Source organism: Papio anubis, chromosome 14, assembly GCF_008728515.1.
Source record: "Papio anubis isolate 15944 chromosome 14, Panubis1.0, whole genome shotgun sequence".
NCBI classification, from domain to species: Eukaryota; Metazoa; Chordata; class Mammalia; order Primates; family Cercopithecidae; genus Papio; species Papio anubis.
The window spans coordinates 105467519-105492999 of NC_044989.1; the positions used below are offsets into that span (position 1 = coordinate 105467519).

The window sequence follows — 25481 nt, forward strand, 5'->3', positions numbered from 1 at the left end:
CGCTGAGGAGCACGCTGCGCGGGTGCACGGTCTGCAGAAGGCCGCCCACAGGGTTTTGATCATGAAGACCGATTCGGTAAACTCGGCGCCCACTGTGGGGCCAGGGGGTTCTACACAAACCAAGGCCCTGCCCCTGCCCTCGAGGTGGAGCTACAGGCAGGACAAGTTGTGGCCACCTGCCCCTTGCTGGAGTTGTAAGGAAGAGCGGGGTACGGGGACCAGGCCTTTCCAGCCGTCACTTTGCCGCTGCCTTGGGGCAGTCGGCCTTGGCCCGGGGTAGTGCCAGGAAGAGGGAGTAAAGACCGCGGAGCGCGCCCCGGCGCGGTGGCTCAAGCCTGTAATCCCAGCACTCCGGGAGGCCGAGGCGGGCGGATCACGAGGTCAAGAGATCGAGACCATCCTGGCTAACACGGTGAAACCCCGTCTCTACTAAAATTACAAAAAATTAGCCAGGCGTGGTGGCGGGCGCTTGTAGTCCCAGCTACTCAGGAGTATGACGCAGGAGAATCGCTTGAACCCGGGAGGCGGAGGCTGCAGTGATCCGAGATCGCGCCACTGCACGCCAGCCTGGGTGACAGAGCCAGACTCGGTCTCAAAAAAAAAAAAAAGAGACCGCAGAGCGTGTGGCGCCTCCCTGCCCTAGCGGCCCGGCGGGACTAGGGGCGGTAAAGAGAGGAGTCAGAGAGGTCGCTGGAGGGCTGGGTCATGGCGAAGGTAACTGGAAAGCTCCCGACCGGACCCAGCCGCCTCATCCCCACACCCGGCAAGGCCAGGCGGCCTAAAGGCGCTCCCGCGGCGCGCCGCTCCCGGAACCCAGCGCCTCCGCTTAGCCTCTGACGCCCTCGCGCGGCCGCCTCGGGGCATGGCCCGGCGCAACAAGCCCCGCCCTACCTCTGCAATTGGTTCTCGAGCTAAGGCCTAGGCGTTTGATTGGTCGGTTTTGGCGAGGAGGCGGGACTAGGACGACAGCCGCGGACGCCAAGCAGCCAGATCCGGGACGCGGGGCGGGCCCTGCGTCCGCCCCTCCCGCCGAGGCCGCGCGTGAGACCCGGGGCAGGTCGGCTGGCGCCGGGGCCGTGATGGCGACGCCGCGGCCCTGCGCGGATGGGCCCTGCTGCTCGCAGCCCAGCGCGGTGCTCGGCGTACAGCAGACGCTGGAGGAGATGGACTTCGAGAGGGGTGAGGCAGCCGCGCGGCCCTGGTGGCTCTCCCCAGGCCCCGGCCCAAGGAGGAGGCGCGGGGCCGAGGAGAGGCGGGTGAACTGGGCCCCGAGAGCTTGGGGCCTGGTGCGGGAGGGCGGGCGGGACTCGTGGTTCCCGCGTACTGAGAGCCTGCCAGGGCCTCTCACTAGCTCAGCCAGCAGACACCTGTTTCGCGGGCGGCGGGGAAGCCGAGACACTGGTTTCCATAACCCTCCCGAGTGGCGGGGGACGACCTCCCCTGGGAGACGCAAGCCTGCTCAGGAGTGGGAGAGAGGGGCGGGGGGGCAGAATCTGCACCTGGGGCATTGCACCCCCCTGAGGGGCTGCAGGCCTAGGGGCTGCGCGGTGAAGGAGGGCACTGGCCCTTGTTTGGCCCCGGGTGCCAGGCAGCCTGCATGCTTTAGAGATGGCAAGAACTTCGCACGGGCATCCTTCGAGGCAGGGCACGGTATCTCATCTGTGGGACCCAGAGAGGTAACACGTTTGGCCCAGATTATACAGAGATTATGGTGGCAATAGGAACGGAGGAAGGCGGGAAAGCAAGGTGCTTCTTCTGAGTGTTGGGAACCATTGTGCTACTGTGCTGTGTCGTCTACACGTGCGGATGCAGCCCTCGATTGCCACTGCTGTGCAAGCTTTCTCATGGAACCCTTCCTTTACCATGGTTCTGGCACCTGCCCACTTCCCTCCGCCCCTCCGACCACTGTCCTCTGCACTGCTGAAGTGGTTGCCTCAGAGGGTCTTTCCGCTCCCACGATTGCCCTCCTACAGGGTTTTCTACTCTCACATAGCAGCCAGAGCGGCTTTTTGAATATTAGAAATCAGATCATTCCTTGTTATGGCCTACAAAGCTCTGTAGACCCACCCCTGCCGCCTCTACTTCTCTCCCTCATTTTATTTCTCGTGCTTTTCTTCTCCCAGTCACTACGCCGCAGCCACACTAGTCTTGTTTTGGTGTCTCAAATATGCAAGACCTTTTCCTGAGTGAAGGCCATTGGACTTGTTGTCCCGTCTCCTTCGAATGAACTTCCTACAACCGTTAAGCTAGCTGATGCTTTTCTTCAGATCCCAGCTCCAATGCCATCTCCTCAGAAACCCTCCCTAAACACCGTAGTTCTCAACTGGGGACAGTTCTGCCCTTTAAGGGACTTGGGGAATGTCTGGAGACATTTTGGGTTGTCACAGGCGGGAGGGTGCTACAGGTGTGTAGTAGGTAGAGACAAGAGATGCTATATACATGGTACAACACACAGGACAGCTCCCTACAGTAATCATCCGGCCCATAAATGTCAATAGTGCTGTTAAGAAGTAAACATTGCGTTATCCAAAGTTAGGCCAGTTACTCTGATGTATCCATCATTTTGCTTGTTTGTTTTGTTTTTTTGAGACGGAATCTCCCTCTTTTGTTCAGGCTGGGGAGCAGTAGCGCAATCTTGGCTCACTGCAACCTCCGCCTCCTGGGTTCAAGTGATTCTTCTACTCTCCTGAGTATCTGGGATTACAGGCGTGTGCTACCATGCTCGGCTAGTTTTTGTATTTTTAGTAAAGACGGGTTTCACCATATTGGTCAGGCTGGTCTCAGAACTCCTGACCTCATGATCCGCCCACCTTGGCCTCCCAAAGTGCTGGGATTACAGGCGTGAACCACCGCGCCCAGCATCTTGCTTTCATAAAAACCAATTTTTACTGCAAACAATTTCCTCATTTTTTGTGTGAAGACAAACAAATACATTCTTTAAAACATTAATGGCAAGAGTGTGTTTGATAAGCCAATTTTAGGTACTTTTGTCACCAATAAAAGAAACTGTGTGAGATTTGTGGATCCACTTCACTAGAGATTTGTTAATCTGCTTCGCTGTAGTAACCCTTTTACTGCCCATATGTATCCCATAACATTGTGTTGTAAAACTCATATATGCAATAAAATTTTTAAAAGTAAAAACAGCCGGGCGCGGTGGCTCAAGCCTGTAATCCCAGCATCTCTTTGGGAGGCCGAGATCGGCTGGATCACGAGGGTCAGGAGATCGAGACCATCCTGGCTTAACACTTAAAACCCCTCGGGCTCTCTACTAAAAATACAAAAAAAACTAGCCGGCGAGGTGGCGGGCGCCAAACCCAGCTACCCGGAGGGGCTGAGAGGAATGGCGAACCCGGGAGGCGGAGCTTGCAGTGAGCTGAGATCCGCCACAATCGCAGCTTGTAGACAGACAGACCGGCCTCAAAAAAAAAAAAAAAAAAAAAAGTAAAAACAAAAAGGCCGGGCGCCGTAGTCTCAAGACTGCAATCCCAGCACTTTGGGAGGCTGGAGGCGGGCGGATCACCAGGCCGGAGATCGAGACCATCCTGGCTAACACGGGTGAAACCTCGCTGCAAAATATCGGCTGCAAAAACTAGCCGCATGGTGTAGGCTCTGAAATTCAGCTGCCCGGAGGCTGAGGTAGGAGACATGGAACCCAGGAGACGGGATCGTGGTGAGCCGGATCCAGCCGCCACTGCACTCCAGCCTGTAACAGAGCGACCTGTCTCAAAAAAAAAAGGTCAAGGTGGCTCACGCCTGTAATCTGTGGCCTTTGGGAGGCTAGATGGCGGATCACAAGGTCAGGGAGATCGAGACCATCCTGGCTAACACGGGGTGAAACCCTGTCTCACTAAAAAAGGCTAAAACTAGCCGGGCTAAAGAAAGTGGCGGGCTCTGTAGTCCCGTTACCTGGAGGGCTTGAGGTAGGAATTGGCGTGAACCCAGGAGGCGGAGCTTGCAGTGAGCTGAGATCCGGCCACTGCACTCCAGCCTGGGCGGCAGAGCGAGACTCCGTCTCAAAAAAAAAAAAAAGACTATCTTAAAAGAAAAGGTACATGTTCTTGGTTGGGAAGACTTAATAACATAGGAATATCACCTCTCCTACAAATAATATTAACTTTAATACATTTTATAAAAATTTACTTTTTTTTTGAGACTGAGTTTTGCTCTTGTCATCCAGGCTGGAGTGCAGTGGCGCAATCTCGGCTCACTGCAACCTCTGCCTCCCAGGTTCAAGTGATTTTCCTCCCTCAGCCCTACCGAGTGGCTGGGATTACAGGTGCCTGCCACCACGCCTGGCTAATTTTGTGTTTTTAGTAGAGACGAGATTTCACCATGTTGGCCAGGCTGGTCTCAAACTCCTGACCTCAGGTGATCCACCCACCTTGGCCTCCCAAAGTGCTGGGATTACAGGCGTGAGCCACTGTGCTTAGCCTTTACAATCTTACATTATTTTGTTTGCTTACTGATTTATTATCTATTTCCTACATGTGGAAAAGATGCTTATCTATTTTGTTTTGTGGACTTTTTTTATTTTTAATTTTTTTCAGAGACAAGGTCTCACTATGTTGCTTAGGCTGGTCTTGGATTCCTGGTCTCAAGCGATCCTCCTTCCTCAGCCTCCCAAAATGATGAGGATTATAGGCATGAGCCACCATGCCCAGCCTGTTGTGTGAATTTTTTTTTTTTTTCAAGTCATACCGACTTTCTGGGTTTATTTTCCTTTCCATTTTATTGTGCCTGTATGTATTATGCCTCTTCTCCCATTGTATCCAGTTCCTCTGTCTCTTTTTTTTTTTTTTACTTTTTTTTTTTTTGAGATGGAGTCTCAAGAAAAGCAACCACTGCTTCCTGGGTTCAAGCAGTTCTGCCTCAGCCTCCCGAGTAGCTGGGATTACAGGCCCTCACCACCATGCCCGGGTAATTTTTTTGTATATTTAGTAGAGATGGGGTTTTACCATGTTTGCCAGGCTAGTCTTGAACTCCTGACCTCAAGTGATCTGCCCGCCTCGGCCTCCCAAAGTGCCGGGATTACAGGCGTGAGCCACCGCGCCCAGCCTTTTTTGAACTTCTATTAGATATATGTTGGTACATTGTCTTCCATGTTTCTTTACCACTCTTTAATATTTTTCTGCAACACAACAAAAAAAACCCCATAGGCCAATATCCCTAATGAACATAGATTTAAAAATCCTCAATAAAAATAGTATCAAACCGAATTTAGTGGCACATTAAAAATATCATTGACTGGCCGGGTGTGGTGGCTCACGCCTGTAATCCTAGCACTTTGGGAGGCTGAGGTGGGTGGATCACAAGGTCAGGAGTTTGAGACCAGCCTGGCCAAGATGGTGAAACCCCGTCTCTACTAAAAATATAAAAATTATCCGGGCTTGGGCCGGGCGCGGTGGCTCACGCCTTAATTCCAGCACTTTGGGAGGCCGAGACGGGCGGATCACAAGGTCAGGAGATCGAGACCATCCTGACTAACACGGTGAAACCCCGTCTCTACTAAAAATACAAAAAAATTAGCCGGACGTGATGGCAGGCGCCTGTAGTCCCAGCTACTCGGGAGGCTAAGGCAGGAGAATGGCGTGAACCCGGGAGGTGGAGCTTGCAGTGAGCTGAGAATCCACCACTGCACTCCAGCCTGGGAGACAGAGCGAGACTCCACCTCAAAAAAAAAAAAAAAAAAAAAGTTATCCGGGCTTGGTGGCCTGTGCCTGTAATCCCAGCTACTAAGGAGGTTGAGGCAGGACAATCACTTGAACCTGGGAGGTGGAGCTTGCAGTGAGCCAAGATTGTGCCACTGCACTCCAGCCTGGCGACAGAGCGAGACTCCGTCTCAAAAAAAAAAAAAAAAAAAAAAAGATATATATATATACATATGTATATATAAGTCACCATAATATTTTTCTGTTTATCATTCTGTACTGCATTTTGGGTGAATTCCAAATCACGAATTCTCTTTGACTGGGTCTGCAGTACTCTTTGACCCATCTATTGTTGCTTTGTTTCAGTGAGTCTGTTTTTTAATTTATCAGCTTTCCTGTTTCAGATCTGGCCGTTTTGTTTTTCCTCATGTTCTGTTGATTTGTGGATTCTATCCCTTTGTCTCTGTGAACGCCTTCAATGTTGTTGTTAAAAGGCCTTTTTTGGATTGCGCAATAATGGCTCACTTTGGAGGCGTGTTCCCACTTGCATTTGCTGCTTGTTGTCTGTGGCCACGCCACCCTGAACTCCCCAAATCCCCCTCATCTCACCTGTATTTGCTGATTGTCTCTTAGGGCAGCAGATTGCTTCTTGTTTTGCGACTTTCAGTTTTTGTGCTCACCAGGGAGATTCTCTTCTGTGGGAGATTGTCACACTGTCTCGGCAGCTTCTGGAGGCGTCATTACATATATTTATTTTATTTTATTTTATTTATTTATTTTGAAACGGAGTCTCGCTCTGTCGCCCAGACTGGAGTGCAGTGGCGCAGTCTCGGCTCACTGAAAGCTCCGCCTCCCGGGTTCCCACCATTCTCCTGCCTCAGCCACCGAGTAGCTGGGACCACAGGCACCGCCACCTCGCCCAGCTAATTTTTTGTATTTTTAGTAGAGACAGGTTTTCACCATGTTAGCCAGGATGGTCTCAATCTCCTGACCTCATGATCCGCCCGCCTTGGCCTCCCAAAGTGCTGGGATTACAGGCATGAGCCACCGCGCCCGGCCGATATTTTTAAAAAGTTGTTTCTGGCCGGGCACAGTGGCTCACGCCTGTAATCCCAGCACTTTGGGAGGCCGAGGGAGGTGGATCACTTGAGGTCAGGAGTTCAAGACCAGCCTAACCAACATGGTGAAACCCTGTCTCTACCAAAAATACAAAAAATTAGCCGGGCGTATTGGTGGGTGCCTGTAATCCCAGCCCGACCTGAATTTCACTCTAGATCCAAACATTTTAAACATTACTTCATCCAGCACTGCTGTGTTAGAAGTGGGATGGAGATGTCTGTGTCCACCCAGTTCTACTGTCCTCATGAGACGTGCCCCTGTCTGTCTTGTTCACAGCTAAGTCACCAGCATTCAGAACAAACCTCAACACAGAGGAGGTGCTCGGTTGGTATTTGTTGAAGGGATGAATATTCTTCACTTTATAGACAAGAAAACTGAGGTCACGAGGCAGAGCAAGCACTGAAACTCCCAGTCATCAGCATCATTCGGTCCTTTGGTTGACTTTCTGCAGGAATCTGGTCGGCAGCCCTGAATGGAGACCTGGGCCGAGTGAAGCATTTAATCCAGAAGGCTGAGGACCCGAGTCAGCCCGACTCAGCCGGCTACACTGCACTGGTGAGCTAAAGAGGAGCACAGGGTCAGGAGACAGAAGCATTAACTCAGGAGACACCTGCTCTATGAGGAGGGGGATCAATGGTTAACTTTTACCTCCTCCCTCCCTTTCTTCTCTTCCAGCAACATTTCTCTTTTTAAGCATCATGTGAACCTGGATTTTTTAAATTAGTGTGAGAGCTTTACATCAGTGATTTAGGTTTTGTTTTGTTTTGTTTTGAGATGCCGTCTCGCTCTATTACCCAGGTTGGAGTACAGTGACGTGATCTCAGCTCACTGCAACCTCCGCCTCCCAGGTTCAAGCGATTCTCCTGCCTTAGCCTCCCAAGTAGCTGGGACTACAGGTACTTGCCACCACATCCAGCTAATTTTTGTATTTTTAGTACAGATGGGTTTTCACCATGTTGGCCAGGCTGGTCTCGAACTCCTGACTTCAGGTGATCCACCTGCCTCAGCTTCCCAAAGTGCTGGGATTATAGATGTGAGCCACTGCACCCAGCCAATGATTTAGTTTTATTTTCGTAACAATTCTGTGAGATAGGAATGATCATTTTCCCCATTTTTCAGTTGAATAAACTCAGGTTAGGCATGCAGAAGCTTGCCCAGGTCACACGACTGCTGGGGGTGGAACCTGAGATGACTCCAGGCCCCTCACTGCAGGGGGGGCATGCTCTCACCTCTCCACCACCATTGTCCCCTGCCTGGCTTCTCCCATCTGATCTCGGTCTCTGTTTCCTGCAGCACTATGCCAGCCGCAATGGGCACTATGCTGTGTGCCAATTCCTGCTGGAAAACGGAGCTAAGTGTGATGCCCAGACCCACGGGGGTGCCACTGCTCTGCACCGAGCCAGCTACTGCGGGCACACTGAAATCGCACAGCTCCTGCTATCACATGGGTCCAACCCCAGGGTGGTGGATGACGACGGCATGACCAGTCTGCATAAGGTGGGCCCATTCCCCCTTCCACAAATGTTGTTTCCTTGAAGTGATAACATGTTCATGTAGAAAACATGGGGAAAACAGGAAATCAGAGAGAAGACAATTAAAATCATTTGTAATCCCCTTGCTCATCTGTCATCACTTTAGGACTAATGGATAATTCTCCAGCCTTTTTTTCTGAGCGTGTAAATTAAAATGTACTGTGGCGCTTTAGTTTTCTTTCCCTTAGAGACATGGCATGCAGCCTTCTCCATATAGTTTTCTGAAACTCCTGTCCCTGTAGTCCACTTGCTGTATGTTGGCTGGAGTGATCATTTAATTAAACTCTTTTCTAGCTGGAAATACCTACACATGGTGAACAATCTGAAGAGTCAACAAGGGCATGCCATGAAAGCGAGGTTCCCTCCCACCCAGCTCCTCATCCCTCAGCCTTCTAGGCCCATCCTTTGAGGCATTCACTTTACCGATTGTTTTTCCTTTTTTGTGAGGAATGGGGTCTCACTGTGTTGCCCAGGCTGGTCTCAGACTCCTGGGCTCAACTGATCCTCCTGCCTCTGCCTCCCTAAGTGCTGAGATTGCAGGTGTGAGCTACCCTGCTCGGCCACTTTACTGAGTTTGCAGGCACCTTTGAGAGGTGGTCTGTGCATGTGTGGCATATGTGTGTAAATCATATATGTGTGTAAATCTAGTCCCCTCTTGCCCCTTTGATTTTCTCCTGGAGCGATGGTTTAAAGCAGTTCTGCTCATGCCACGCCCCCACTTGGAGTCCTTGAGGCTTTGCTTTCTCCAGGTCTGTGAGTTATTGTGAAGGTTTCCTGGGGTTCGCACCTGTTCCCTTCTCCAGTTTTTTTTTTTTTTTATTTTATTTTTGTCTTTTTTGTCTTTTTTCCCCACCCCTCCAGTTTTCTCCTGAGCTCTTATCCCCTGGTGTGTTGCACTCAGAGGCCCTACTAATCATTTTTCTTTTTTCTTCTTCTTCTTTTTTTTTTTTTTTTAAGACAGGCTCTCGCTCTGTCACCCAGGTTGGAGTGCAGTGGCATGATTACAGCCCACTGCAGCCCTGACTTCCTGGGCTTGAGTGATCCTCCCACCTCAGCCTCCTGAGTAGCTGGGACTATACATGCCTGCACCACCATGACCGGCTATTTTATTTTATTTTATTTTAGAGACAGGGTCTCACTTTTTCACCCAGGCTGGAGTACACTGGCACGATCACAGCTCACTTGTAGCCTCGACCTCCTGGGCTCAAGCAATGCTCCCACCTCAGCCTCCCAAGTAGCTGGCACTACAGGCACATGCCACCATGCCTGGCTAATTTTTGTAAAAACAGCTTCACCACATTGCCCAGGCTTTTAAAATAATCATTATTAGTAGTAGAGACAGAGTCTGTCACTATCCTCGACTCCTGAGCCCAAGCAGTCCTCCCAAAGTGTTGGGATTACAGGTGTGAGCTACCACATCCAGCCATTTTAATTTTCTGGAACCTACTACTCTGTCCCCCTAGAGCCATATGTAATGACTTATCCCCTGTCTGGGTACCTCTGCCCTCGCGTTTTTTATCTGACTTGTTTCTACCCTGTTTTGTGGATCTCGGCTTATATATCACACCCCGCGAGAGCCTTTCCTGATCCCTAGACATTGGATGTATGCCTAGCTGTACGTACCATGGACTTAACTTTTCCTAATTCCTCTACCCCTGGAATACCCTGTGTGGGGTCTGCGTGTCTCAGTAGAAACAGCTGGGGCTTTGCCCTGTTTAAATTGTTGTAGCTGGGCTGCGCGCAAAGCTCACACCTGGAATCCCAGCACTTTGGGAGGCCACGGCAGGCTGACTGCTTGAGTCCAGGAGTTCGAGGCCAGCCTGGGCAACGTGGCAAAACCCATCTCTACTAACAATACAAAAATTAGGCCGGGCATGGTAGCTCACACCTGTAATCCCAGCACTTTGGGAGGCTGAGGCGGGCAGATCATCTGAGGTCAGGAGTTCAAGACCAGCATGGCCAACATGGAGAAACCCCGTCTCCACTAAAAATACAAAATTAGGCAGGTGTGGTAGCACGTGCATGTAATCACAGCTACTCGGGAGGCTGAAGCAGGAGAATCACTTGAACCCGGGAGGTGGAGGTTGCAGTGGGCCGAGACTGCACCCTTGCACTCCAGCCTGGGCAACAAGAGCGAAACTCCGTCTCAAAAAAAAAAAAAAAAAAAAGGCCAGGTGTAGTGGCACACACCTGTAATTCCAGCTACTTGGGAGACTGAGGCATGAGAATCACTTGAATCCGGGGGGTGGAGGCTCTAGTGAGCTGAGATCGTGCCACTGGGCTCCAGCCTGGGTGACACAGAGATATCCCGTCTCAAAAAAAACCCAAAAAAACATTGCAGGCTTGGTACTTAGCACAGGTGCCCAGTGAATACATGCTGAGTGAACAGCTGAATGTTGGGTTTTTTTTTAAATCCTTGCCAATTGGATAGACAGATTGTTCTTAATGATGTTGCTCAGACATTTTACTGCTACAACTCACATGACGGATGTAAACAGCCAGGATGCTGTTGGGGGTATACCTGGCTGGTGTTACCGTAGTTAGGTGCATCTCCGTCCCTTTTTCTGTCACGCAGATAATGCAAATGTGAGATATGTGCATTTTTCTTTATTATGTTTTTGCTTTTGTTTTGTTTTGTTTTTTTGAGATAGAGTCTCCTGTTGCCCAGGCTGGAGTGCAGTGGCACAATCTCAGCTCACTGCAACCTCTGCCTCCCGGGTTCAGGTGATTCTCCTGCCTCAGCCTCTCAAGTAGCTGGGATTACAGGCACGCACCACCATGCCGGGTTAATTTTTTGTATTTTTAGTAGAGACAGAGTTTCACCGTATTGGCTAGGCTGGTCTCGAACTCCTGACCTCAGGTGATCCACCTGCCTCGGCCTCCCAAAGTTCTGGGATTACAGGCATGAGCCACAGCACCCGGCCTGTGTATGTGTCTTTTAAAACAATTCGCAAACATTCATATTTTATTTTTTGTAAACATTATTTGGGATGCATCTCACAACTGCTGACAACATCCCACTGCCTGAATTAAGGCAGCAGAATTGAGAGCTTTGTGTCTACTCAGGAGGACCAGCTGAGTAAACATTTGGATTCAAATTTGGGAGGGTGGTTGCCACTAGTGTTAATTTTGATACCTCTCAAAAGCCCCTGGAGTCTATCAATTTGTCTGTTGGGAGGAGTAGGAAATCATAGTGGTTCACAGAGTTATTAAGAGTCCAGGCAAACCTGGTTTAGAATCTCAGGTGGCCACGTTAGCCCTGTGGCTTTGGGCAAGCCATTTATTAAGCCTAAATTTCTTCATCTGTAAAATGGGAATAATGATGATTGTTGCCTGTGAGGGCTATTGTGAAAGTTAAATAAGATAATCCATGTAGATCAACTTAACTCTATTATTTTTTGGAGGAGGTAGGTTAGAAACTGGCATCCGGATTGGGGTTTCTACCTTAGAAGAAGAGAACACAGGAAACTAGGCCTCAGTCTTTCCCTGCCTGTCTCAGAATTTCCTGTCCAGGAACTTTGGCTCATGCCGTTAATCCCAGCACTTTGGGAGGCTGAGGTGGGAGGATAGCTTGAGTCCAGGAGCTCGAGACCGGCCTGGGCAACATGGCAAGACCCTGTCTCTATTTATTTTTATTTTTATTTTTTGAGATGGAGTCTCGCTTTGTCGCCCAGGCTGGAGTGCAGTGGCATGATCTCGGCTCACTGCAACCTCTGCCTCCCAGGTTCAAGCGATTCTCATGCCTCAGCCTCGCGAGTAGCTGGGATGACAAGCACATGCCACCACGCCTGGCTAATTTCTGTATTTTTAGTAGAGGTGAGGTCTCACCATGTTGGCCAGGCTAGTCTCGAACTCCTGACCTCAAGTGATCTGCCCACCTCAGCCTCCCAAAGTGGGATTACAGGCATGAGCCACTGCACCCGCCCTGTCTCCATTTTTAAAAATTCAAAATAAATAATTTTTAAAAAAAAGTTTAGCTAAGTGTAGTGGTGCCCGCCTGTAATCTCATGTCATCTCAGCTGCTTGGGAGGCTGGGGCAGGAGGATCGTTTGAGCTCAGGAGTTGCAGACTACAATGAGCTATAATGGCACTACTGAACTCCAGCCTGGCCAACAGAGTGAGACCCTGTCTCTCAAACGCAAACTACTGACCTCCAGCCTGGCCGACAGAGTGAGACCCTGTCTCTAAAACGCAAAGTAAAAATTAAAAAATACAAGAAAATAAATGAATAAAAGTTCCTAAAGGGTGGGAGCCATGTCTGGTGCCTCCTGTGCCCACAGTGCACAGCACCCTGTAGGTGATGTGTGCAGGCTTGTGAGCGATGCCTGGAGATACAAGGTGCTGTATTCGTTTTTAATGTGTAGGTCTGGCCAAAGACAGTTCGGAAAGGACACAAGAAAGAAAAACTCAGGCTAACTGTGAGAATGGCACTGGGATACTCCACAGATCAGTATAAAGTCATTGGGATTTGGTAGGAATTAGAAGAAATCTACTCAAACAGCCGTGTCTCTGTTTCCATGAGGCCTCTTTTTTTTTTTTTTTTTGAGTTGGAGTCTCGCTCTGTTGGCCAGGCTGGAGTGTAATGGCGCGATCTCGGCTCACTGCAAACTCCGCCTCCCGGGTTCAAGTGATTCTCTTGCCTCAGTCTCCTGAGTAGCTGGGATTACAGGCACGTGCCACCACACTCGGCTGATTTTTGTATTTTTAGTAAAGATGGGGTTTCACCATGTCAGGCTGGTCTCGAACTCCTGACCTAGTGATCCGCCTACCTCGGCCTCCCAAAGTGCTGGGATTACAGGCGTGAGCCACCGCACCCCGAGAGGCCTCTTTTTTAGAAGGAAGAAGGCCCTGAAAGTGGAACAAGAAGGAGCAGAGCCCAGTGCGGGGTATGCCCTTTGATTCCAGCCTTTCTCTCCACAGGCTGCTGAGAGGGGTCACGGGGACATCTGCTCCCTCCTCCTGCAACACAGCCCAGCCCTGAAGGCCGTCCGGGACCGAAAGGCACGGCTAGCATGTGACCTGCTGCCCTGCAACAGTGACCTGCGGGACCTGCTGTCCAGCTGAGCCGCCACCCTGTCTCCAGCTGCCTTTAAAGGGTACACAGACCAGTTCTCCATGCCCCTGCCTTGGTCAGCATCCATGCTGCTGGGCAGGGAAATGAGACCAGACGACCCAGGAAGAGCCCCAGTCTGGTCACTCTGGAAGCGAGGGAGTAGATCTGGTGTGGCTAAAAGTGTTTAAGCCTGGGCAGATGATCATATTCTAAATTAGTTCGTATGAGACATCTATTCATTTGGAGAAAAATAAAGTTATATCCTTACCTCATCCCACACACAGAGATAAATTACAAGATTAAATATCTAAATATAAAAACACAAAACTATGTAAGTATTAGAAGAAAATAGGGACTATGTGAGAAGCTGCTTTCTAGCTGAATGTCCTTGGGAAAAGTCACTTTAGCTGTCTGCCCCTCTGTTTCCTCTTCTGTACAGGGAGTGGTTTTCATAGGGCCTGCCTCAGAGTCGCTGTGGGACGAGGTGAGTGCGCACAGGGAGAGCCCTCGAGAGAGGGCCTGGCACGCAGCAGGCAGCCTGAGGGAGGCCCGCTTCCCCAGCGCCTCATCAGCACTTTGCTCATATACCACGATTCCATTCGTGGCGGCAGTCCCACAGGAAAAAAGTGCTGTTTCGTTTTTCGTTGCTGGCTACAGTGAGGTTGAGCGCCTGTGTCTGCTGTGAGCCGCCTACCCATGCCAGTTTCAGAAATGCTGCTTCATCACAGGAGAGTTTCTGTTCTAGATCCTGATCCTTTGTTCTATAGATGTACATTCAATTTTTTCCCTTTTTGTCTTTTATGCTCTGTTTCTTGATGTCCATTCATGGGGATTGGTACAGTCACTGTAGATGGCAGTTTGACAGTATCTATTTAAATTTAAATGAGCAGAGCCAATACTTTGATTTCTGTGTAGCTATTAGAGAGATGTTCTTCCATGGTTACAAAGATGTTTATTTACAGGAGCATTTACAAATATGTGCATTGGAGCATGGAGTGCAACGTTAAAAAAAAGAGAGAACCACTGGGCGCGGTGGCTCACGCCTGTAATCCCCGCACTTTGGGAGGCCGAGGTGGGTGGATCACGAGGTCAGGAGATCGAGACCATCCTGGCTAACACGGTAAAACCCCGTCTCTACTAAAAATACAGAAAAATTAGCCGGGCGTGGTGGCGGGCACCTGTAGTCCCAGCTACTCGGGAGGCTGAGGCAGGGGAATGGTGGGAACCCGGGAGGCGGAGTTTGCAGTGAGCCGAGATCGTGCTGCTCACTCCAGCCTGGGTGACACAGCGAGAGTCCGTCTCAAAAAAAAAAAAAAGACAGAGAGAGAACCGACTCCTTCTGATAGGGAGGGTGGAGTTCTGCAGATCCAAGGTCTCTGCTGTGCAGCAGAACACGGTGTGCTGACAGGAGAGTGCTGCTCGTGTCCACAGTTCTTCGCACAGAACATGTCTGTAGAATGTGATCGCCTCTCAGCCTTTTGGCTAAGATCAGGTATAAATGTATGGATCTATAAGTGGATGTAGGCCAGGAGCGATGGCTCACACCTGTAAGCCCAGCACTTTGGGAGGCCGAGGCAGGAGGATCACCTAAGGTCAGGAGTTCCAGACCATCCTGGTTAACACAGTAAAACCCTGTCTCTACTAAAAATACAAAAAATAGCTGGATGTGGTGGCAGGTGCCTGTAATCCCAACCACTCTGGAGGCTGAGGCAGGAGAATCGCTTGAACCCGGGAGGTGGAGGTTGCAGTGAGCTGAGATTGCACCATTGCACTCCAGCCTGGGCAACAGAGTGAGACCCTGTCTCAAAAGAAAAATGTGGATGTGCATCCACAAAATGCACAGAGCAGAAGCAGGAGAGGGGCTGTTAACTGCCAGCTGTGGTTTCTCCTGGGCCGTGTGGCAAGAGAGGGAGTCAAGGAGGTCCTGAGCCTTCTATTTATGTTTGAACTTTTTATAAGGAATGTTTTTTCCTTTCTTGTTCAACATACTGTTTCTGGCTTTTTTTCTTTCTTTCTTTCTTTCTTTTCTTTTTTTTTTTCTTTTTTGAGACTGAGTCTCGCTCTGTCCCCCAGGCTGGAGTGCAGTGGCGCGATCTCGGCTCACTGCAAGCTCCGCCTCCCGGGTTGACGCCATTCTCCTGCCTCAGCCTCCCGAGTAGCTGGGACTACAGGAGCCCGCCACCGCGCCCGGCTAACTTTTTGTGTTTGTGGTAGAGACGGGGTTTCACCGTGGTCTTGATCTCCTGACCTTGTGATCCGCCCGCCTCGGCCTCCCAAAGTCTTTCTTTCTTTTAAGTCAGAGTTAATACCAGTCATATGAGACAACCAATGGGTTTTCTATTGAGAATTTCCCTGAAGCTTGTGGGTGTAAAACGACGCTCCTCCAGTGCCGCGGGCTGAGGGGCGTTTGTGAGTTGGAGTGGACAGTGGTGGCCAGCCTTACTTTTTCTTGGTTTTTTGCACTCATTTTACTTTTTTTTGAGACCGAGTCTCACTCTGTCATCCAGGCTGGAGTGCAGTGGTGTGATTTTGGGTCACCACAGCCTCCACCTTCTGGGATCAAGTGATTCTCGTGCTTCAGCCTCCCAAGTAGCTGGGGCTACAGGCATCTGGCTAATTTTTATATTTTTAGTAGAGACGGGGTTTCACCATGTTGGCCAGGCTGGTCTCGAACTCTTGACCTCAGGTGATCTGCCCGCCTTAGCCTCCCAGAGTACTGGCATTCCAGGCGTGAGCCACCACGCCCAGCCCCTTTGCCATCATTTTAAATGACTCTTTTCCTCCTCATAACCAAAAGCAAGGAAGAGGCTGGGCGTCACCTGAGGTCGGGAGTTCGAGACCAGCCTGACCAACATGGAGAAACCCCATCTCTACTAAAAATACAAAATTAGCCAGGGTGGTGGCACTCGCCTGTAACCCCAACTACTTGGGAGGCTGGGGCAGGAGAATCACTTGAACCCGGGAGGTGGAAGTTGCAGTGAGCCAAGATCGTGCCATTGCACTCCAGCCTGGGCAACAAGAGCGAAACTCCATCTCAAAGAGAAAAAAAAAGCAAGGAACACCTTTGTCTGAGAAAAGCACCCGAAATTTAGCCTAAGAACTAAGTTTTTGGCTGGGCGCGATGGCCCAAGCCTGTAATCCCGGCACTCTGGGAGGCTGAGGCGGCCGAATCATGAGGTCAGGAGTTCAAGACCAGCCTGGCCAACATGGTGAAACCCCGTCTCTACTAAAAATATCAAAAATTAGCTGGGCATAGTGGTGGGTGCCTGTAATCCCAGCTACTCGGGAGGCTGAAGCAGGAGAATTGCTTGAACCCAGGAGGCGGAGGTTGCAGTGAGCTGAGATCGTGCCACTGCACTCTAGCCTGGGCAACAGAGTGAGATTCCATCTAAAAAGAAAAAAAAAAAGAAAGAAAAATAACTGAGTTTTCTTTTCTTTTTTGTTTTTTTTCTTCAGACAGAGTCTCGCTGTGTCGCCAGGCTGGAGTGCAGTGGCGCGATCTCAGCTCACTGCAACCTCCGCCTCCCGGGTTCACGCCATTCTCCTGCCTCAGCCTCCCGAGTAGCTGGGACTACAGGCGCCACCACCTCGCCCGGCTAGTTTTTTGTATTTTTAGTAGACGGGGTTTCACCATGTGGGCCAGGATGGTCTCGATCTCTTGACCTCGTGATCCGCCCGTCTCGGCCTCCCAAAGTGCTGGGATTACAGGCGTGAGCCACTGCACCGGGTCAAGAACTGAGTTTTCTAAGAAAGCTCTGCCTTTCCCTGAGTTCTCTGAAGATGTGGAAGCCCTTCTCAGAGGCCAGTTCTTTGGGAGCTGGGCAGCCATCTGGGGCCTGTGGCCGTCCTTGGCCGCGGTTCTCCCTCCCGTGCCCTGGTCTTCTCTGCTCAGGCTGCTGTGATTCTGGGGTCTTCTTTACTGGCTGATTTCCTTGCAAAGGCCAAGGCGGAGTTCAAGGTCCAGCTGGGTGAAGGGCATGCCTGGCTTCCTGAGAATTAGAAATGGTGACTGGTGGCCGGGCGCGGTGGCTCAAGCCTGTAATCCCAGCACTTTGGGAGGCCGAGACGGGCGGATCACGAGGTCAGGAGATCGAGACCATCCTGGCTAACACGGTGAAACCCCGTCTCTACTAAAAAATACGAAAAAACTAGCCGGGTGAGGTGGCCGGCGCCTGTAGTCCCAGCTACTCGGGAGGCTGAGGCAGGAGAATGGCGGGAACCCGGGAGGCGGAGCTTGCAGTGAGCCGAGATCGCGCCACTGCACTCCAGGCCGGGCGACAGAGCGAGACTCCGTCTCAAAAAAAAAAAAAAAAAGAAATGGTGACTGGTGACTTGAGGCACATTGCTCTGCGGCTGGATTTCATGGTTACTATTCCATCCCGGGACCTGGCGCGGCTCAGTCTGCCCTTTCCTGTGGCTGGAAGGGCACGCTTCGTCCCCGGAGAGCGTCTGGTAGGGGCCTATGGAAGGGCGCGGAGGACTTCCAGAGGCCGGAGGACAGGCGCCAGGCTTGAATCCAGGGCTGGGGCAGCTGCCATGTGCTCTCAGAGCGCTGGGGGAGGAGCGGGGGAGCCCGAGGGCAAGAAACCCACAGCACAGGGAAGGGCAGCCTTGAAACTGCAAGTTGGGAGATCACGGTTTCCTCGCGTGGCCACCACAAGGGCTGAGGCTGTAGGCTGGCCGCTCCTGCCCCTCCTGACCACCCCTTCAGGTTTCCAGTCTCCTTGCTCAGCCACCCAGGCTGGGCTTTCAGGTTCGCAGGCAGCCAGCCCTACAACATGGAGGCCAGGCTGGGCTTGCTTCAGGAGTGGCATCTAAACTTAGGAGAGGGGAACACATTTCACCCCAATCTGCGCTAGCAGCATGTTGGTTAAATGGCCCCTGAGTAGGTGCGGGGCATGGCAGAGGTGCAGGAGTGGGTGTCCGAGAATGTAGCCAACTCATGTCCAAACAGCTCCTTTTCCTTTCCCCAGTGGGCTGCATTCCCAGACTGGTATTTTGGTTGGTGTGACAGAGTCCCAGAGTCATCCGGCCCAGGTGCAAGCCCCTGGGCCAGTCCTCTGTCCACCCCCGCCCACCCCCAGGCGCTCCTATAAAGGGCTGAGCAGTTCAGCTCTTCTCACTGGGGGGTGTAAGGAACAGGGGGGACCATGGACTTCATCAGCATTCAGCAGTTGGTAAGGATGTGGGACGGAGGTGGGAGGCACCCTGGGACCGGCTGGACAGGAGGAGACTGGCTAGAGGAGGGCTGGCAGCTTCTTTCTGTGGTGTGAGGGTCAAGTCTTAGGTGCAAGGAAGCATGCATTTCTTTTATAAAAATCGGTATTTTTTGAAATGGAGTCTTGCTAGGTTGCCCAGGCTGGCCTTGAAGTCCCAGGCTCAAGCGATCCTCCCACCGGGGCCTCCTGAGTAGCTGGGACTCCAAGCGTGTCTCACCACAGCCGGCTGGGCGTGCAGTTCTTTCTGGTGTGTCTGCTCGGTTCTCATGGGAGGTGGGGGGGGGGATAGGGAACAAGAGGGACATCAGTGGGAAAGAAGACATGAAAATCCTTGAGTTCAGTGAGTTTTGCCCTGGATGGATGGTGATGGCGAAAGAGGAACAGGAAATGCAGGTTACTTTGGAAGATGCGAGTGTAGCCGTGGTGGTCGCCATGGTGGTGGTAGCTCAGCTTAAGCACCATGATAGTTGTTGCTCTGGAAATGGCAGAGGGCCTGGCTGCCTTGGGGATGGGGAAGGTGCTCTTGCGCTCCCTGGGCAGTGAGAGACAGTGATGCTTAGGGATGTCGGTTTGGGTGAGGAGGGGCCTGGAGGGTGTGAGGCCCAGCAAGCCCTTCTGGGCTGGAGACCCCAGCCTGGTGCAGCCTCTGCTGGGAGGCAAATGGCAGGGAAGTGTTAGGTTGCTAGAGTTCTTTAGAAGAAATATGGTTCTACCTGGCTGGAAAGTCCTAGGATCTGTTACCCTATCATTCCAGCCTGTTCTTTCCCCACATGCTGATTCCTCCAGAACTCCTGAGGTGGGGGCAGTGGGAGGAAGCATGGATGTTTGCTACAGGCTTTGCCCCAGGCACAGGCCCCAATAACTCACAACCTTCCCAGCTCATTAGGCAAGTGCCTAAAAGTGTTTGAGCTTAAATGTAGCTTCAAAAGGAGCCGATAACTGAACCGAGGCATTTAGAATTTTACCCGGCGGGGGCTTCTCCTCTGTCCCTCTGAGCTTGGAGTCAGGTGGCAGTCAGTATGATCTGGGAGGAATCTTAAGGACAACAACATGGGGGAAGCTAAGGTGTCATCTGCCCTGAGGCTATCTGGGCACACGCCCAGCAGTATAAATAGATTGTGGCCTCATGTCCCCCCAGCTGTGTTCCTGCTGACAGGAGCAGGGTAGGCGGGGATCGGGTATCGGCTGACACGGTGTCAGCCGATGCCATGGTTGCAGAGCAAGCAGCACCCACGGGGTGAGGGAGCTGGCCAGCACTCTGGACCGCTGGGGCTTTGAGGCCGACTCCCATCCCGGGCAGCAGCCTTGTGACATTCGCCCTTAGCAGACAGCTCCCTGGTACTCCACAGCTCTGCTTTCTAAGGGCTCCTCCAGTTTTCCCAACTCGGTACTCATATCCTGTTCCTACAGGTAAGTGGAGAGAGAGTTGAAGGGAAGGTGTTGGGATTTGGACATGGACTTCCTGACCCTGGAGCCTGGCCTACTGACTGGAGGAGGGGCCCCCAAGAGGCTGTGGCCCGGGAGAAGCTGAAATTGGAAGAAGAGAAGAAGAAGAAAGTGAGAGAGGGGCAGGGGCGGGGGCTAATCCCTGAGGCTGGCTGAGCAGTGAGGCCTGGAGGGACTCTGGTGGGGCAGCCTGGGCAGCTGGTGTCTGCTGTCGGCAGGGCAGAGAGATCTTGACCAGCGGCTGGTGACTGGCACGGTCTTGTCTTCTGCCCCAGCTTGAAAGATTTAACAGTTCCAGATTTAATCTGGATAACCTGGCTGACTTGGAAAACTTGGTTCAAAGACGGAAAAAGCGACTGAGACACAGAGTCCCCCCCAGGAAACCCGAGCCCCTGGTTAAGGTGAGTGGGAGGTCGGGGCTGGGGCATGCCGACGCCAGGGCTCCAGTTCCAGAGGGAGGGCTTGGGGAGGAGTGGGCACTGCAGGCCAGGACCACACAGCCGGCACCTGGGGAGCCCCTGAAATCCATTCCAGAGCCCCGGGGATGTGTCCGCCAGGGATGCCATAACAAAGCCCCACAGCCCGGACAGCCTCAACAGCAGGTGTGTTGTCACCTCGCAGTCCTAGGGGCTGGAAGGCTGAGAGGAAGGTGTTGGCGAGGCTGGTTCCCTCTGAGGGCAGGGAGGGTTGGCGAGGCTGGTTCCCTCTGAGGGCAGGGAGGGAAATCCCTTCGTGCCTCTCCGGCTTCTGGTGGATGCTGGTGATCTTTGGCGTTCCTAGACTCTTGTCTTCATGTTCGCTGAGTGTTCTGCCCGTGTGCACGCCTGTGTCCACGTGTCCCCCCACCCCTTTTTTGTTTTTGAGACGGAGTCTCGCTCTGTCGCCCAGGCTGGAGTGCAGTGGTGCGATCTCGGCTCACTGCACGCTCCGCCTCCCGGGTTTACGCCATTCTCCTGCCTCAGCCTCCCAAGTAGCTGAGACTACAGATGCCCGCCACAACGCCCGGCTAATTTTTTGTATTTTTTAGTAGAGATGGGGTTTCACCGTGTTAGCCAGGATGGTCTCGATCTCCTGACCTCATGATCAGGAGGTGATTAGCCGGGCATGGTGGCGGGCACCTGTAGTCCCAGCTACTTGGGAGGCTGAGGCAGGAGAATGGTGTGAACCTGGGAGGTGGAGCTTGCAATGATCCAAGATTGCGCCACTGCGCTCCAGCCTCAGCCTCCCAAAGTGCTGGGATTACAGCCGTGAGCCACTGCACACGGCCCACATGTCCCCTTTCGTGACACCAGTCACACTGGATTAGAGCCCACCTTAACACAAGTCGTACCAGTGAGGGACCCACCGTACTGCGGCGTGACCTCATCTTGAACTAATTCCATCCTCAGTGACTCTGTTTCCAAATAAGGTCACATTCTGAGGTACCTGGGGTTAGGACTTCACATGAATCTTGGGGAGATACAAGTCAATCCATAACACACACACTCACACACACACAGTCTATTCAATCTCCTGGGGTGGGATTAGAATAAGAAACTGCATTGGTACAAGCCGGCAGTGTTCCTCGGTCGGCTGCGTGGGACCCGTGGGCCAGGCTGGTGGAGCTGTGACCTCTTGGGCACCTGCGGCCTTCAGGAGTGATTTGGTCTTATCTTCAACTGACCCAGCCACAGCCCCAGGCCCAGGCCGAGCCTGTGGACCTGGAGATGTTCCTGAAGGCAGCTGCTGAGAACCAGGAGTCCCTGATTGACAAATACCTGACAGACGGAGGGGACCCCAGTGCCCATGACAAGGTAGCACAGGTGGGGTGAGTCGGCTGGCAGCAGCTGCAGCTGCAGGAGCGCTGCCTTCAGTGTGTTCAAGTCCTGGCCTAGGAGGCTACAGGGATTTTCACTTTCATGGGCATGAATCCAGTGATGCCTCCAGAGGGCGGGGAGGAAGCAGCAATTCCATTCAGGGACCTGGCCCTGGGAAGGGGACGGCATGGGGTCTCCAGGGTTAGCTGCACTCCCTCTGCCTAATCTCCCATCTCTGCCCCCAGCTCCACCGCACCGCCTTGCACTGGGCCTGTCTGAAGGGTCACAGCCAGCTGGTGAACAAGCTGCTGGCGGCAGGTGCCACCGTGGACGCGCGGGACTTGGTAAGGATGGGGAAAAAGGCCCAGCCTCTGGTCCACGGCCGGTTTCGCATCCCAGCAGCTCTGAGTGCTTGGGTGCTTTTGTTTTGCAGCTGGACAGGACACCCGTGTTCTGGGCCTGCCGCGGAGGACATCTGGACATCCTCAAACAGTTGCTTAACCAGGGAGCCCGGGTCAACGCCCGGGACAAGGTGAGGGGCACGGTGCTTTGGGGGCCTGTCCGGAACACAGGAGCAGCCGCTGTTCCTGGAGAAGAGAGCACGTGTAGTCCCGTGGGTTGGGCAGGGCTCGCCAATCCACACCCAGCACTGACCCCCACTTCTCTCAGATTGGGAGCACCCCCCTGCATGTGGCAGTACGCACCCGGCACCCCGACTGCCTGGAGCACCTCATCGAGTGTGGCGCCCACCTGAACGCACAGGATAAGGTAAGGCAGGCGCTTGGTCTTTTCCCACTTGGGAGCTCCAGAGGGGCAGGGACTGAGGAGCCCCGGCCGGGACCAGAGGTGCTGTGTGCTCGGGGACGGCAGCCCTGACCTGCCCGCATGAGGAGGGCAGCACGCAGACACAGGAGCTTGACCGCCTGCCTTCTCAGCAGGAAGGGGACACGGCTCTGCACGAGGCCGTGCGGCATGGCAGCTACAAAGCCATGAAGCTGCTGCTGCTCTACGGGGCCGAGCTGGGGGTGCGGAACGCGGTGAGTGTGGGCGCAGCCCTGGCTCCTGTCCTGAGGGCGGGTGGAGCGCCTGCAGGGGACTGACCCACACCGTTGTTCCCAGGCCTCCGTGACCCCGGTGCAGCTGGCTCGAGACTGGCAGCGCAGCATCCGGGAGGCCCTGCAGGCCCACGTGGCGCATCCCCGCACCCGGTGCTGACCCTGACCGCAGCCCGGGCCTTGCGCACCTGCCACCATTCCATCCCGTGCCCCGCCTCCGCGCCTGCGCCTCTGTGGTTCCTGCCCTCAGCCCCGGTTCCTGCCTCTGGGGTCTGTGCCTCCTCAGCAGCCCTTGCAGAACTGAGTGGTGGCACCGGGCCCAGCAGGCAGAGGGAGGGGCCTCCCTGGCTTCGACTGTCAGGGGAGCCGCGTTCCCTCCCAGGGCTGGAGCAGAGGACCACGAGGCAGCGGAAAGCGCGGGTCCAGACGAGGGCCAAGAAGGGGAGGAGAGTGAGGGCCAAGACCGGAGCCCGAAGGGAGCAGTCCCAGGCTGGAGCCACCCGGAGCTGGGTCTAGGAATCCTCAGTGTCCACTTGTCCCAGGTTAGGGGCTTGCCTTGCTCTCCCCAGGGCCAGGCTCTGTGGGTGGGGACTCAGCCTGGGGCCGGCAGATGCCATCCAGGATGTACAAGGGGCAGCCCAGGCAGGCCGTGCAGGGTCCGGGCCTGTCTGCAGCTGGTGGATGCCCATGGGCAAGGCTTTCTCCGGGGATCCCATTCCTGTCAGTAGCAACCCTGGCAGTGTCTGGAGCAGCTCCAGACAACGTTGGTCGTAAGGACTCTGGAGGTGGGTTCTGGCCGTCTGAGGTCTCAACAGGTTTGAGGCCCCATAGCGACAGAAGTCCAGGACCCACTAGGTTGCCTCAGAAGTCCTAAGACTGATGAGCTGGAGCACGTATTTGAGAAGCCTTGCACCCACGGTGCACTGGCCCTGGTCAGGCCGGCCTGGCACACTGTCGCCTGCAGGCGGCGCTCATGGGGAAGTGCCTGGGCACCAGGGATTGCTTGTGGCCCACTCAACTCTTGGGGCGGTGGCCCGTAACCCGTTTGCCTGAGGCTCTTATGTCCCTGGTACTGGAGCTTGAGCTCTTGCCTGGAACCCTGCAGCTGCACCCACCCTGCTTGATCCCACCTGAGGCCAGGACACTGAGGGACTCTGAACCCAGCCCACAGGGAAGCAGGGGGAGGTGAAGCCCTCCCCCCGCCCCGCGCCGGCCCTTCCCATCCCTTCCCTGCTCTCTGGTGGTCTGAGGACCCAAGCTCCCTAGACTTCTTCCTTTTCCGCTGTCTGTACGTTTCAGATTACACCGGTGTAGACCTGTACTGCTGGCGGGGCTGGGCCCCTGAACGCCAGAAAGTGAATCTTAGCAAGCTCTGCCCTAAACTGAGAACCATGTGCTGAGGGAAGGGCTGAAAGGTGAAGGCTCAGCCTCCCTCACATGGGTCCCGGGTTACATTAGGTACCGGGCTGATAGGCATTTGGCCATGCTTCTTTTTAAGTCTGCCTTTGGTGGCCTTCTCAGGCCCACAACAAGGCTGTTGTTACGTAGTGGAAAAGCTGACCAGTGCTCCACACTCGGGGCACATACCTTTCCATGAGCAGCTCCTGCCCTGTGGCGACAGAGCCAGCGTGCACCAGACGCTGGTGCCACGGCGAAGCAGGCGTTCAAGACCACGGAGAAGACAAATCCTCATCTAGAAATGAGGACACCTCAGTGACAAACACCCCTTTTTATACCGATCAGTACCTTCTGTTCATTAAAACGGGCTATCCATTACAGCCTAGTTGTCTTTCCTGGGCTGAGAGGAGCCCATGCTTCAATCACCAGGGACTGTCTGCTGGGGCCCAGGCCTGGTAGCCATGCTGGCCGGCAGCAAGCGGAAGGAGTGCAGAGTGGGCAGGATGCGGGGTCCTAGCACTAGGCTCTTGTGCTTAATGCATCTCTGCTCGCTGACGACAAGGTCAGAGAGCAGTGGTTCTCCACCTCAGCTGCTAGTCAGAATCACCAGGAAGGTTTAAAAAGTCCTGATGTCCACACCCTAAGTCAGAAGCCCTGAGGGGAGGATCCAGGTATTCTCATGCAGAGGCCATGCTTGTCTATGTGGGAAATCCTACGAATCTATAGAAAGCAGACACCTAGGGAGTCCAGCAAATCTCAGGTGCAAGATAAACACACAAAACCTGTTTCTACCTCCTGGAAATGAACATATAGACACAAAAGTTCAAAATATGTACTGTTAACAATTGCTTAAAAAGTGAAATACTTAGGTTTAAATCTAACAAAATAGGCAAGGACTTGTATGCTGAAAATTACAAAACATGATGAAATCAAAGATTTAAATAGACATGCCATGTACACGGATTGTTAGACACAATAGAGTAAAGATATCAATTCTCCTCAGATTAACATACAGGTTGAATGCAGTTCCTATCAAAATCCTCAAAGATGTTTTGTAGATGTAGACAAGGTTATTCTAAAATCTGTATAAAAATTTATAGCAAAAATATTTTGAAAAAGAATAAAGTGAGAAGAGGAATCTGTCCACCTGATTTCAAGATCTACTATATAGCTATGTGAACCAAGAGTGCAATGCTGGCAGAGGGACAGACA

At 52.9% G+C, this 25481-nt stretch overlaps 2 protein-coding genes across 5 annotated transcripts; both read left to right on the forward strand.

Moving 5' to 3' along the window:
- The first annotated feature begins 977 nt into the window (after positions 1–977).
- On the forward strand, positions 978–20098 carry ANKRD39 (ankyrin repeat domain 39). Of its 4 annotated transcripts, XM_021925067.2 has the most exons (6): positions 1008–1179; positions 7047–7094; positions 7222–7325; positions 8064–8267; positions 13223–13398; positions 14318–14427. In XM_021925067.2, exons 1-5 carry the CDS (start codon positions 1080–1082, stop codon positions 13364–13366), a joined length of 600 nt encoding a protein of 199 aa, XP_021780759.1. In that variant the 5' UTR covers positions 1008–1079; the 3' UTR covers positions 13367–13398; positions 14318–14427. The 4 variants fall into 4 exon arrangements, with proteins under 4 accessions (XP_021780761.1, XP_003909044.1, XP_021780759.1 ...); XM_021925069.1 differs by lacking the exons at positions 7047–7094; positions 14318–14427 and adding an exon at positions 19985–20098 and having other exon boundaries at positions 978–1179; XM_021925068.2 differs by lacking the exon at positions 14318–14427 and having other exon boundaries at positions 13223–13632.
- On the forward strand, positions 17680–25411 carry ANKRD23 (ankyrin repeat domain 23). Its single transcript, XM_003908993.4, has 9 exons — positions 17680–18532; positions 19985–20131; positions 20296–20421; positions 21688–21813; positions 22062–22160; positions 22250–22348; positions 22486–22584; positions 22755–22853; positions 22936–25411. The coding sequence occupies exons 1-9, from the start codon at positions 18506–18508 to the stop codon at positions 23029–23031; spliced, it is 918 nt and encodes a 305-aa protein (XP_003909042.1). The 5' UTR covers positions 17680–18505; the 3' UTR covers positions 23032–25411.
- The last annotated feature ends 70 nt before the right edge of the window (positions 25412–25481 follow it).

What these genes read in the sequence shown, in the direction of transcription:
- ANKRD39 (XM_021925067.2), top strand. Translation starts at nt 1,080, where the DNA reads ATGGCGACGCCGCGGCCCTGCGCGGATGGGCCCTGCTGCTCGCAGCCC. An exon ending in GGAGATGGACTTCGAGAGGG is followed by an intron (nt 1,180 to 7,046) that starts GTGAGGCAGCCG and finishes TCTTGTTCACAG; the next exon opens with CTAAGTCACCAGCATTCAGA. An exon ending in GCATGACCAGTCTGCATAAG is followed by an intron (nt 8,268 to 13,222) that starts GTGGGCCCATTC and finishes TTCTCTCCACAG; the next exon opens with GCTGCTGAGAGGGGTCACGG.
- ANKRD23 (XM_003908993.4), top strand. Translation starts at nt 18,506, where the DNA reads ATGGACTTCATCAGCATTCAGCAGTTG. An exon ending in CCGTGGACGCGCGGGACTTG is followed by an intron (nt 22,161 to 22,249) that starts GTAAGGATGGGG and finishes TTTGTTTTGCAG; the next exon opens with CTGGACAGGACACCCGTGTT. An exon ending in ACCTGAACGCACAGGATAAG is followed by an intron (nt 22,585 to 22,754) that starts GTAAGGCAGGCG and finishes CCTTCTCAGCAG; the next exon opens with GAAGGGGACACGGCTCTGCA.